The sequence below is a fragment of the Colias croceus genome, chromosome 4 (assembly GCF_905220415.1).
Source record: "Colias croceus chromosome 4, ilColCroc2.1".
NCBI classification, from domain to species: Eukaryota; Metazoa; Arthropoda; class Insecta; order Lepidoptera; family Pieridae; genus Colias; species Colias croceus.
In genome coordinates this window covers 11,154,562-11,167,085 of record NC_059540.1, presented here as the reverse complement: position 1 = coordinate 11,167,085, position 12,524 = coordinate 11,154,562, and the positions used below count along the sequence as shown (strand labels likewise).

At 32.2% G+C, this 12,524-nt stretch overlaps 1 protein-coding gene across 1 annotated transcript; it reads left to right on the top strand.

Moving 5' to 3' along the window:
• Positions 1-1,753: 1,753 nt before the first annotated feature.
• On the top strand, positions 1,754-10,207 carry LOC123690834 (sin3 histone deacetylase corepressor complex component SDS3). The gene is made up of 7 exons (XM_045634913.1): positions 1,754-2,073; positions 6,471-6,534; positions 6,944-7,081; positions 7,410-7,587; positions 7,949-8,156; positions 8,804-8,973; positions 9,754-10,207. The coding sequence occupies exons 1-7, from the start codon at positions 1,911-1,913 to the stop codon at positions 9,844-9,846; spliced, it is 1,014 nt and encodes a 337-aa protein (XP_045490869.1). The 5' UTR covers positions 1,754-1,910; the 3' UTR covers positions 9,847-10,207.
• Positions 10,208-12,524: the final 2,317 nt, after the last annotated feature.

Genomic DNA, 12,524 nt, shown 5'->3' with positions numbered 1-12,524 from the left:
CAGTTCGTGCCTTCATCGTGCTTGGTGTTCGAATTTTGGATATTATTTAGTAAAAAATCGATACGAGTACATTGAAAAGACGGTGAAATTATCTTAATATAGACATCGAAGTAAATAGAATGGTGCGTTGTCGTGTTATTGCATGTATAAGCGATAGTGAGAAGAAAATTGCCGGTGTGTCTTTTCACGAGTAAGTACGACTTTATTGTCCTTATTTATAGTTTCTCAGTGATGATTCAAATTCAAATTCAAATTCAAATTATATTTATTTGCAAGAATGTAGTTACAGATACAGTTATTTATACTTTAGCCTAAAGTAACAACAAGTCGCGTTAAAACAAGGAAAATATTAGCGTAATATCGATTTTTACATTCAATAACCTATAAACATCAACAAGTAAGTGTTGCCAGTGTCGGGAAAAATAATACCCCGATCATCAATAAAAAAATATTGATTTGACAATATGGCGAAACTCGAAAGTAAATGAATATGAAATCCCATAATAACCCAGTGTTTCGGGAAGACTTCGGCATCGAAAACATATTTTAATTTATTATTTCTCATAGTAATAATTGTGATTGACATAAAATTACACTTATAATTTTAGAGAACCTGAACTACATGCGAGCATTAAATTACATATTAACCTATGTTTATCGATTTGTTTCCAGATGATCCAGACCTACGTAATTAATGGATCGAAGTGGGAGAAAAGATTGGATTCTCACAAAATATTGTAAAATATGAACAAGCCAATGAAAAAGTAAGAAATGAGTACACGAAATTAACATTGTTTCGTCATCAATAATCAATTTGCTTATATTTTTTTGTATCCACTAAATTGATTATAAAGACAAAAGAAAAATCTCTTATCTGGTTTTATTTAATTGCTCCTAAAAATATTTACCCTTTCCAAAACATCCGGGAGCTCGGATACTGTGGCAACATTCAACTTATACATTGACAAACTATCTTTGTCTCAGTCGCGGTTACAGAGTACCTTTGTCTATTAGTTTCTCTGTCTACGGCGGGAAGCGACTTTGTTTAAAGTATACTAGTAATAATTGTAATGATTACAAAAACTACATTCGTATCTTTTACCATATTGTATTTATATGTATTTTTACTCATTTTCGTTCCTTTATAATGTGATATATTTTTCTGTTGTAAAGATTCATAACCCATTCTTTCTAGTGGTATATTCTGTTATATGACCAATGATTTCATGGTGTTTAAAACAAGATGCATTTATTTAGAAGGACACTTAAATTGTAGTGGAATGATAATATTTATGATGATAATAAATTCATATTATTATTATGTGATTTACGATAAAATAATATATAATGTGCTCATAACAGTATTTTATTATAATAAATTAGGAAAAAAAAATTATCGTTCTGTGTCTTTACACATATGTAACTATAACACAAGTTGTACATATTAAAATTTAATATTTATTAAAAATCGTTTTCAAAAAATCGGTTATCGGTAAATAATCTGATATCCCGCATCACTAAAGTCCAAACATGATTTATATCTTGCCTATGCTTTAAGATAGCTAAACGGATAGCACATATATAATATATTTTTGTCTTTTTCACTCTCATTAGATCTGCCTATACAATACTTGGTTTCCGCTGACATAAGACTACTTTACATTGTTGCCGGCCTAAGATGCTTTGAAAATTTGACGACTTTGACATTTAACAAAGTGCCAGGTGCCTATTGCATTCGTTCCAATTGCCAATTTCTATTTCGACAGAACACAGAAGCAGTGTACACTTTCAAAGCGAATTTCTTTCTATGAGTGACTTAAATAGCACTTGCAATTTTTCATACCAAGTCGAACACTTTGAATATTTTATTCGGGGTTTGTTTTTAAAGCTGTGAGACGTAGTCAATCTGTATGCAACTGTTACGCGTCGCCTCGACTATGTCTTACCAAGGATCACCTTATTCTGGGCCTGGAGATGAATATGACTTTGAAGATGATGGATACGACGATTTAGATGAATATCGGGATCCAGAAGATGCAATACCACCGCCTCTTGTGGATGATAGTGACGAAGGTACGCTTTTGTTTACAATGTTTTAAGATATCCTATTTTGGCGTCATATATTGATGTCATCTGCATATCAACTTGTTATTCCTGACAATTTCGTTGTCTGAACATTGTAAACAGATGTTATGTAATGATAAATATTAATTTAGGTTATTCGAATAGTTTCTATTGGTTATCGATCTCTTATTTTACACATTTTTTTTTTTTCTTTTTTTTTTTTACAATTCATTATAAATTTAAGTTAAACTGGCGCAAACATAATCTCTTTCGAGATTTACCGCGCGCCAGCGCCGTCGACATAGGTACAAAATAAAGATACGATAATATTGACAAACAATAATACAACATTATTACATACATTCATTCACAGAACTAACAAAAAATATTTCGCAACATCTAAGTAGGGTAATTGCGCTGGTTTGCCGTCCAGCTTCTGTTTTCGTCCATTTGACTGACCTGCTACAATCACGTGCGTAAAACTTGAATACAAACCTACCTTCCCGCGCAAGTTTGCACTTTTTACGGTCCATAATGTTTAAGCAACAGTACTATCAACATGAAAATTTGATTTGACTAGAAGAGAGTTCAAAAAATTAACGTAAAAGTGGCCGCTTTGCATCCGTGCCTTGCAGATGTCATCGCGCGAGAGAAAAATTTGCCGGCGAGAAAAGTTCATGGTAAGCTCAATCACTGTTTTAGCTAGTTTACGTAATGTTTTTGGTACGTATGTTTATTTATAAGCATAATAAACGCAATTATAAGTGTTTATCATACTTTTTTATAATACTCTTCGAAATATTAAGTGGACGGATACTAGGTTACCAAATTCTCAAAATATTTGGTTTTCGTCCAAGTGGACGGAAACTCAAACAGCTACGTGAATATTTGTTAGGGTCATTTTACTTTATCGGACCTTTAAAATACTGAATAGTTTCTCCGGAAGTGATCTTTATTGCTATTAGTTTAGTTTTTTTGGTTTCCGTCCACTGCTATGTCAGTGCTGCCAAAATAAAAAAATATTTAAAGAAGTGGACGAAAACTAAATTAAGCTTTAAATGTTTTAGTTTTCGTCCATGAATGAGTATTGGAGTAGACAAAAATTAAATATAGCTATTCTTTTGCATTACTTTTCGTCTATTTTTACGTATTGAAAAGTTTTCTATTCAGTATCTTCCTTATAAATAATTGGTGAGGGCCAGAGTGTTGTAGGTACCTAATATTGTCATTCATTCAGTCATGTATCATTCTCCTTATGTGAAGTAGAGTCAATTATTCGTAGCATAAATGAGGGTAGGTCAGACATAATACACTGTATTTTTCTTGATTATCATTCACTTGAGTATCATCTTTTATTCTAGGTCTGTTTTGCCAATGCAGTATTTTTTTATTATACTTACTCAACGTATCCTCAGAAAGATCTTATTGTTTTTAGATGGCCTCGAAGGAGTCTAAGAAATCTAGAAAAAAAAGACGCTGCGTACACTGAAGATTCTGTAGATAAAACTTATTATTATGGCTGTGTGTGTATAGTACGTTTCATTTGATAAAGAAAGTATTAGAATGAAAATTTTTGTTGTTAGAATGAATATTTCTGTTTTTTGATGTTATTTCTTAGTCCTGTAATTATTACTTGTTTCATTTAAATTGTAAGGAACGCATTCCTTTCTTTATTACGAATGATTATACAGTCATCACTAACGCCTATAAGGACTGCCAAGTGCTACATAGATCTCAGTGTTGACTAGTTATATTGATTATTATTAATAAAACCACAAGTAAAACTAAACCTGTAAGGTAGTGAAAAATTGTAATGTTAATTAAATAAACGTATATATTTACCTATAATTGATTTTTAACTTAATAGTTGACCTACCCTCCTTTTTCTACACGGTGGTCGAAAACTAGCTTACACTAGGACGAAAACCAGTTTTTTTGGACGAAAACTAGCATTTACCCTACTTTTGCAGAAAATAATTTAAATAAAAAGATACATCAAAATGATTTATTTTCCCTTAATATTATCATAAAGAAGACTATATAAGGACTTAAAAAAAATATTATATGTTTAAGGAAGGGTGCTCCAAAATATTTATTTCGTATCACAAAGTTGGCAACTCCTATAATTGGACGAAAACCAGCGCAATGACCCTACATTTTTTGTTTAATTATCGTAGGAAATAACAATCGTGGGTAGAATAAAAAAGAATGATCTACGTCTTATCGCAACTGCCTGCGGTCTGCACTCTGCACCCACAGGGTGTTGATTTTCGTTTACAGTTAATTAGTTTATATAGTTTAATTCAGAAAATGGAACTAACAATGCATGTTAGTGTTCGTTCAATGTAACCTAGCTTTCTCTAATGTATATGTTACCGGAAATGTATGAAATCAAGGAATTGTATACAATTCCTAGGAAATGAGTACAATTCCGATACCATTTAGGAAATGTATAAAATATTGTTTAAAAAACTATTTAATGCATGCATATCCTAGGAAATGTATAATCTTCCTAGGAATTGTATACAATTCCGATATCGTATTAGGAAATGTGTAAAGTAAATGCTTTCTGTAATAAAACACGTTGTTATTTTTTTTTATTATAGCTCTTATTGATGTATCAATACCCGATTGTAATCGGGTAACAGTCATACCGTAAAATTGTAATAATATTATGTTAATATTATTATCTTACTAATTAACATTTTAAAAATCAACTATCTAACTTTTAACGTAAATATCACAAAATCAACTTATATTTATTCTGATAAAATCAAATTTTCATTTTGCAAGTAATCAGTCCCCTCGTCCCGCTGTCCTCGCGTACCTATATTTGGCGCAGTCAGATTGTACAATCCGCCGTACAACATTACGGCTAGCTGTTTTAATATGCCGAAAATTCATCTTTTTCCAAAATTCTACAAAAAGACGGTCGCGAGCCGACGGAGCCCCACTTCGTGGGGCTCCTATTTCTGTGTAGTTTTAAAAAACACGAACCTAACCTAACCCACCCCTTTATCCAAACCAAAAATTTCTGATTACGAATTATAGGCATAGTTACTACAAAATGCCGACCGTTTGTAAACGGCCAGATTATATACAACTTGCCTGCGACATATAAATATCTTAAATATTTTACATTTCCGATAGCTATTTAGGAAATGTATAGATTTCCTAGGAAATGTGTATAAAATAATTTATTTCACACATTTTCGTATGATTTTAGGAATTGTATACATTTCCTAGGAATTGTATACAATGACGGATTACATACATTTCCGGTAACATATATATAAAAAAGTATATTGAATTTTTCCAAATTACCATTCATTAATTAAATTAATATGAATTTAACCAATAAATATATTTTGGTGAAATATTTTTTTTATCACAATATGTCTAATATAGTTTATACTTTTATAGTTTGCACCATATATAAAATTTTGATTAATATAGGTACTTAGCATGAATCAGCATTGTAAATGAAAAGCTATAACTTACAAGTTGTTATTATTTTCGATTTTTGAAATTAAAATCATAATATTATCCTAGAACTGCTAAAAGAAAGTTGTGCTAAAATAAATGTGCTCTATCTCTTCTTTACAAACACCTTACTATAGGCATCTCTTTCTCTATTTACTATATATGCCATATAAAGTAAATATTACATAATTACAATGCAGTAGACTATTTTGTAGTTAAAACAATTAACTTCAATCAAAAAGTTGAGAGGCTAAGACTAACTGATACGCATTCCAACATAAAAATTCATTTTTTATCACCTTAATAATATTTACATCAACACTGCTTTTTTATTTTTTTTAGAAACAAACAGTAATTTACAGAAAAAATACACAATAATAATACATAAACGGACGTATAGTTTCATTTCTTAACTATTTGTAGTAATTACAAATTACAATACACCATTGCTATTATGTATGCCAAAATCATAAGCATTGCTGGAAGTCAATTAATAACTCAGGCCCTGGAATCACAGACACAATAGAAAATCTATTGTGTCATGGACCGATCGGGCCGCTCGGGGCTCAATGGGTTAAAGAAAGCATTATGGGGAACCAACATATTGAAGAATAGATTCCCCTCTCAAACCACTCTGGCTAGCTGTAATAGACATAATATATTTATGCTGATTTAACAATAAATAATAATTATAACTTAATAGCTTACCGCCTGCGGCTTTGCCCACTTTGTCTAAAACCTAATAAATTATATACTAAAATCTTCCTCTTGAATCACTCTATCTATTACTATCTTTACTCTATTTATAAAAAAAAAAACCGCATCAAAATCCGTTGCGTAGTTTTAAAGATTTAAGCATACAAAGGGACGTGAGACAGAGAAAGCGACTTTGTTTTATACTATGTAGTGATTTTTATTCACAGATACGGAGGAAGCTAGTGAAGTAGAACTTCCAAACAATGATGAACCTCATGACATAAAAGAGCAGTAAGTGTTATTATTTAAAATCTAAGTCACTTTCTTCATTTTTATAAAAGTCTTTAACTTAAATGCATTCAGAGAACATAGTAAAAATAAACAATTAAACTGATACTTTTTTTATTGTATAGAGTTATTGCATAGATGTAAAATGAAGCAATTCTTATCAAATTGTAAGAAAAATGTAAGAAACAAATATTTTCTGTCACCTTCCATCTTCCTTTCATTTTCTATAATCATTTGGTAGATTGAAAAATTATCAAAAAATGTTTTTATTTTCAAAAGCTGTACTCTATAATTTAGATCACAAACATATTGGCCAATATTTCAATAGAAATCTTTATCAATTTGGTATGTTGTTTTATTTCTTTTATTATTTTAAAATACAGTGTTAAACTTATGAAAATTCTATTCACAGAATGTACCAAGACAAACTGCTGAATCTCAAGAAACAGTTACAGCAATTAGAAGATAATATCTATCCAGAGTTCACAAAGAGAGTCAAGAGGCTGGAACACCAACTGCATGAGAGGTTACGGCTTAATAAAATATACAAGTAAGTTGAACTTTGAATGTTGTGTGGGTGATATTTTGTTTTATAAAAAATGTTTTGTGGTTGTTATTGAAATGAAAACATGTATGTTTCTCAAAATACTGCAAGAATGTACCTACTTCTAAAATTTAATTTTTTCTATTAAATTAAAACTAATTTGATATAGCTAATAGTGTGCATATTCACAATCTAGACCATAAACTATTACAATGAAAAATATTGTACGAATTCAACAAGATTTTTTTGCATGAAAGAGTAATAATGCCTCCTTTCAAATAACTTAGTATTGGTCAGAGGTATATTTTTCATACCATACAAATGATATTTGCAGAGAGCACATGTATGAAGTAGTTGAAAGAGAATACATAGCAGAGAAGAAAGCAGCTGCCAAAGAGTTTGAAGACAAAAAGATAGAACTGAGAGAGAATCTGCTCAATGATCTGGAAGAAAAGAAAAAGCTCATTGAGAGTGAGCGACACAGCATGGAGCTTAATGGAGACTCAATTGAGGTGAATTTAAAAATACATTCAAGCAAATACTGTTTTTAGTGGTTAATTATACTGTATAGATATTTGAGTTAGACAAACTGCTACTTTTGTCTATCTAAATTTTTATTTATTTTTCAATTCAAATAAAATGTGGATTTTTCGTTCACAAAATGTTTAAAAATTACATTTTTATACAATTAGCAGACAAATTAATTAGGTAGGTTAGGTTAGGTAGAGCTGTTATAAATCGCTTCTCTTTGAGAAATTTCATTGTTTGCAAAACATTACTAATTGATTATTTCACAACAATGCTGAAAATATGTTTACAGTCGTACAATATTCTTGTCTAATGTACTTAACATTATATACAATCCAATTTCAGGTGAAACCACCAATGAAGCGTATACTCCGTCGGCGCGCGAACGAGCCCGCCCCAGTACCGGAGAAGCGTCGCAAACCGCTAGCAACTACGCTCACGTTCCAACTCGACGACCGAGATATAGATGCCGATCTGCGCGCCATCTCGCGAGCCTCACCGCTGAGTAGGCATGCGCACGCGCAGCCGAGGAAACATGTGAATTCGAATAGCTGTGAGTATTGTGTAGAATGTTGTTTTATAAGTGTGAGGAAATATAAAGTGATATGGTAAATAATTGCTGAATTATCTTCTAGAACAGATTGCATTTATACATACAAAAAAAGAAAAGAAAATAAATATGGTAAAGAATTTGTTATGTGACGTGCTGTCGGAGAATTTAAATAACTCTCATAATTAATTAAATATTAAAGAATGACTCAGTGCGGGCACCTTGCGAGGTCAATAGTAGTACAGAGACTATTATCATCGACTCAAGAAATATAAACCATAGCATGGCCTGTAACCCCATGCATTTCATTATTCATATCAATTCAATATCGACATTATATTGTACACCATAGAGTACATTGTAATAGAAATGTATAGCCACATAACAACTACTCTGTTGGAATTCTCTCAGCAAAATAATATTATGTTTCAATTTATATGTCATGGTTTTAAGGTATTTTGAAGGTATTGTTAAGTGATAAAATATCCCTCCCATAATATAATTTATAAATTATGTAACTTTCATACTCATAAGAAAGGTTTGTATCACAAGTTACACGAAGGGCATTTATTTAAATAAGAATGATTAAATTCAAATTTCTCTCAATCAGTATGTGCACTTATGACTAATATAACCATGTGACATTGCAGGCGAGTCCCCAGTGCGCGAGGGCGGCGAGCGCGAGGCGACGGACACGCGCGTGGAGGACGGCAAGCTGCTGTACGAGCGGCGCTGGTTCCACCGCGGCCAGAGCGTGTACGTGGAGGGCCGGGACACGCCGCGATACCCCGCGCACATACACGCCATCACCGATGACGCGGTGAGTGCCGTGTGTAGTGTGACGTAACACCAATCACTATACCCCCGTATATTCATGCTGCACGTACACAAGCATGTACACTTCGAAAGTCGTGAAAGTCGCTTGATCAGTTTCTGTGCTGATCATGACGTGTGGAGTGTTACGTACCAAACCTACTTCCTAAAACATAGTTTTCAAAGGAAAACCCGCATAGTTCCCGTTCCCGTGGGATTTCCGGGACAAAACCTATCCTTTGTGTTAATCCAAGTTACCCTCTATATGTGTGCTTAATTTCATTATAATCGGTTCAGTAATTTATGCGTGAAAACCATACATACATACATACATACATCCTCTTTATAATATAAGTATAGATATAGATAGACTTAACGTCGTCCTTGATCCACTGATGTGGAAATATTATATGTAGTCTAAAAAGTATATAATATTATGTACCTTAACCTTGTTCATTCTCTGATAGAGGTACAATAAACAGCTAGATACACAATCACCCTCAAAAATTGTCCGACGCAAAACTCTGCCCACTCGTTTATTGGGCAGAGTTTTCTAATGAGTGTTCAATAGGCTCAATGCCTACATTACTGCATAGAAATAAGGTTTAACTTTCTTTAAATCAATGTTTTATACAACTATGTTCATACAATTTTTAATGTTTTTTTAAATAGGCTATCATGCGGACTTCATAGTAGGTTAATGAGGGCCTTATAAAATTTGTTTAGTTGTATATGAATTTCTTGCATTGAAACCTCTAACTAAAATTAATAATTCATATTTTTCCAGATATGCGTGAAGAAGACGAACTCGGAGCGAGTCAGGATATTCGTATCTCAGCTGGCGCGCGGGAAAGTGACACTAAAGAGACGTGCCTCCTAAGTGTTAGTGTTAGTGTCTAGTGTTCCGTGTAAATAATGTGTAAGTGCTATCTGCGTAGTACAGCTAGATTTGTGAGTAAATGTGTATGATACATTGTTTTTGCGTACTGTATTCGGAATGATTTTTTATATAAATTATAAATGGTATAAATGTATTTTATAAATTGTACATATTGTGCTTTTGTAAAGTATAACAATGGTATGGATTTAAAATTAGAATTTACTAGAAACAGCAATAAGGAGATTGAGACATTGTTATGAAATTGAGGTATGGTATTTTATTTAAATATGTTATTTCAGTCATGGATGACATTTTTAAAGAAAAAGGTATGAATATAATATATTTCCATCCTATAAAAACATATTTATTATGTATTTATATAGGCCACAAATGCAGATATGACTCTTTAAAAAAATATTTTTAGGTATTTGATTACTTATCATTAAATAACATAAAAAAAAATAATGGAATAAAGTATTATTACACCTTAAATATATAAATTCTTTTTGTGCTTGCTGTTCATGAATAAAATGATTAAATTTATTATTTATTTCAAAATATCTGCCATTAAATTGTCAATGTAGTAGTGAGCATTTTTTAAAGACTGGCACAGAACATTTATTTTCGAATTTCCACATTTTTTTAAGCAATTCGTTTCATATTTTTACGCCTTTGGTTTTGCAAAGTTTATTTAGTTACCTAACTGTTTTTTTTATCAAATGGGTTTTGAAATCCCGACAAGTTATAGCAATGATTTCCTGCTCCTAATAAGTATCTGATAAGATTTTAAAGGGTTTAAATCAATCTAGTACAATGAAATCCAACTAATTATAGGAATTTTTTATAGAACGTATTATAAAAAGAGCTGTGACGTCACAATATGACGTTAGGGCCATCTTATTCTTAGTTGGATCGCATAGTAGCCCTTTCCTATACTGTAAACAATATTTTCTTTGATTAGGATGAATTTGTTTTACACACTTTCTATTAGAATGAAATCACAGAACAGATAAAAGATGATAGAAATGATTGCTGATATCTAATAGATCGCGTTCGCGGCTTTTCTACGTATTTTGCGGTTTCGCAATGTTCGCACTACAATGCGCTATCGCTTTTGAAATAAAAAAAAAACAAATGGGTTGGAACTCTTTAGTTCCATCCTGTACTGTAGACAGAAAATTATACTCAAATTTACTTTGGGTACAAATTTATATTTAAAGTATTAAGAGTACTTTCCCCCCGTCGCGTTACAAAATTCCTCTCTGTATATCCTGTATTAAGGCCTATACAAACTAGAGCGGTATCCGCTACCGCCGTGGGTAGCCATTATGATGGGTATCCAGATGGGTACGCGATTAAATATCTTACATAGTATATTATAGAGACTCTAATCGCGTACAGATCGGCTGTTCGCTACCGTTCCCGGATACCGCTTTAATCTGAACAGGCCTTGACGATCGATCGCCATGGATCGCCACCACTATGCATTGCAAGCAGTGTATTAAGTATATTTAGTTTCTATCTCTTTGCGACTGTGTCGATATTGTCAATGTACAGGTTGATATATAAATATGTGTGTTTTCAAATAGGAGCGACATGGCTAATGGCCCATGGTACTTCTAACCTTTTTTATCTGTTTTGTGAATGAAATAATTAAAAATGCAACCATCCATAATAAAGGGATATTATTAACTGTACATTATAGGAGACGGATTAAATATCTTCAATTTATTTCCTCTATTTTGTTGAACAAATTTTGCAGGTCTTTAAATTTTTCTTGTAACCTTTTTATATGAATTTTCTGTTACAAATTGTATTTATATATATAATAACAATGTAATGATTGGTTTTTATGTACATAATACATGTGAAATTATGCAATAAGTGTACAGGGTCGGAATGATGTATAATTGTTTCCACTCGTAGTATAAGGCGCACAAAAATGTTTATTATAATATATAATTCACATATAATTATATAGGAATTGTGATGAAATTCTTATATAAATGTATAATAAAGTTGTACAAGCACTGTGTATATAGAGTTTAAATTTTATAGCCTATTTATAATTTAAATGGATTAAGTTTTTTGGAGTGATTATGAAATATGAATAGTAGGTTATTGCAAAAATATGTGTGTGGAGTATGTTCTGTAGTATATTCTTGACTATTGCAATATGAGTTGCCTGTCATCTATTAAATTGGCATATTTTAAAAACACACAAGACATTTACACAGTAGTACCTAAATTTACCTAAGATGGAATATGTTACATTATTACTTGAAAACTTGAGTACGTATTTGGATTAGGCAATAAGATAAAATATTATACAATCTAAACTCAAACTGAACTAAACTCCTATTATAAGTAAATAATTTATGAAGTCACAGTCCTGGGCCTCAAGTCCGCTAAATGCCTAAGGGCGGCCGTACACGGACCGCTTCAAGCAGTTGAGACCAACGCGACGACTTGAAGCCGTAACCGCGCGGTGAACTATAGACATTCATTCACAGTCGTACAAGGACTGCTCGAGCCGTCGCGACCGCTTCAAGCGGTCAACTACGCCGTTTGTAGCGACTGCTCGAACAGTCAACGACCGACCACTCGAGCAGTCCGTGTGCGTCGCTCAGCCGTTAACTGCTCGAGCAGTTCGTGTACGGCCTGGCTAATTTTTCAAT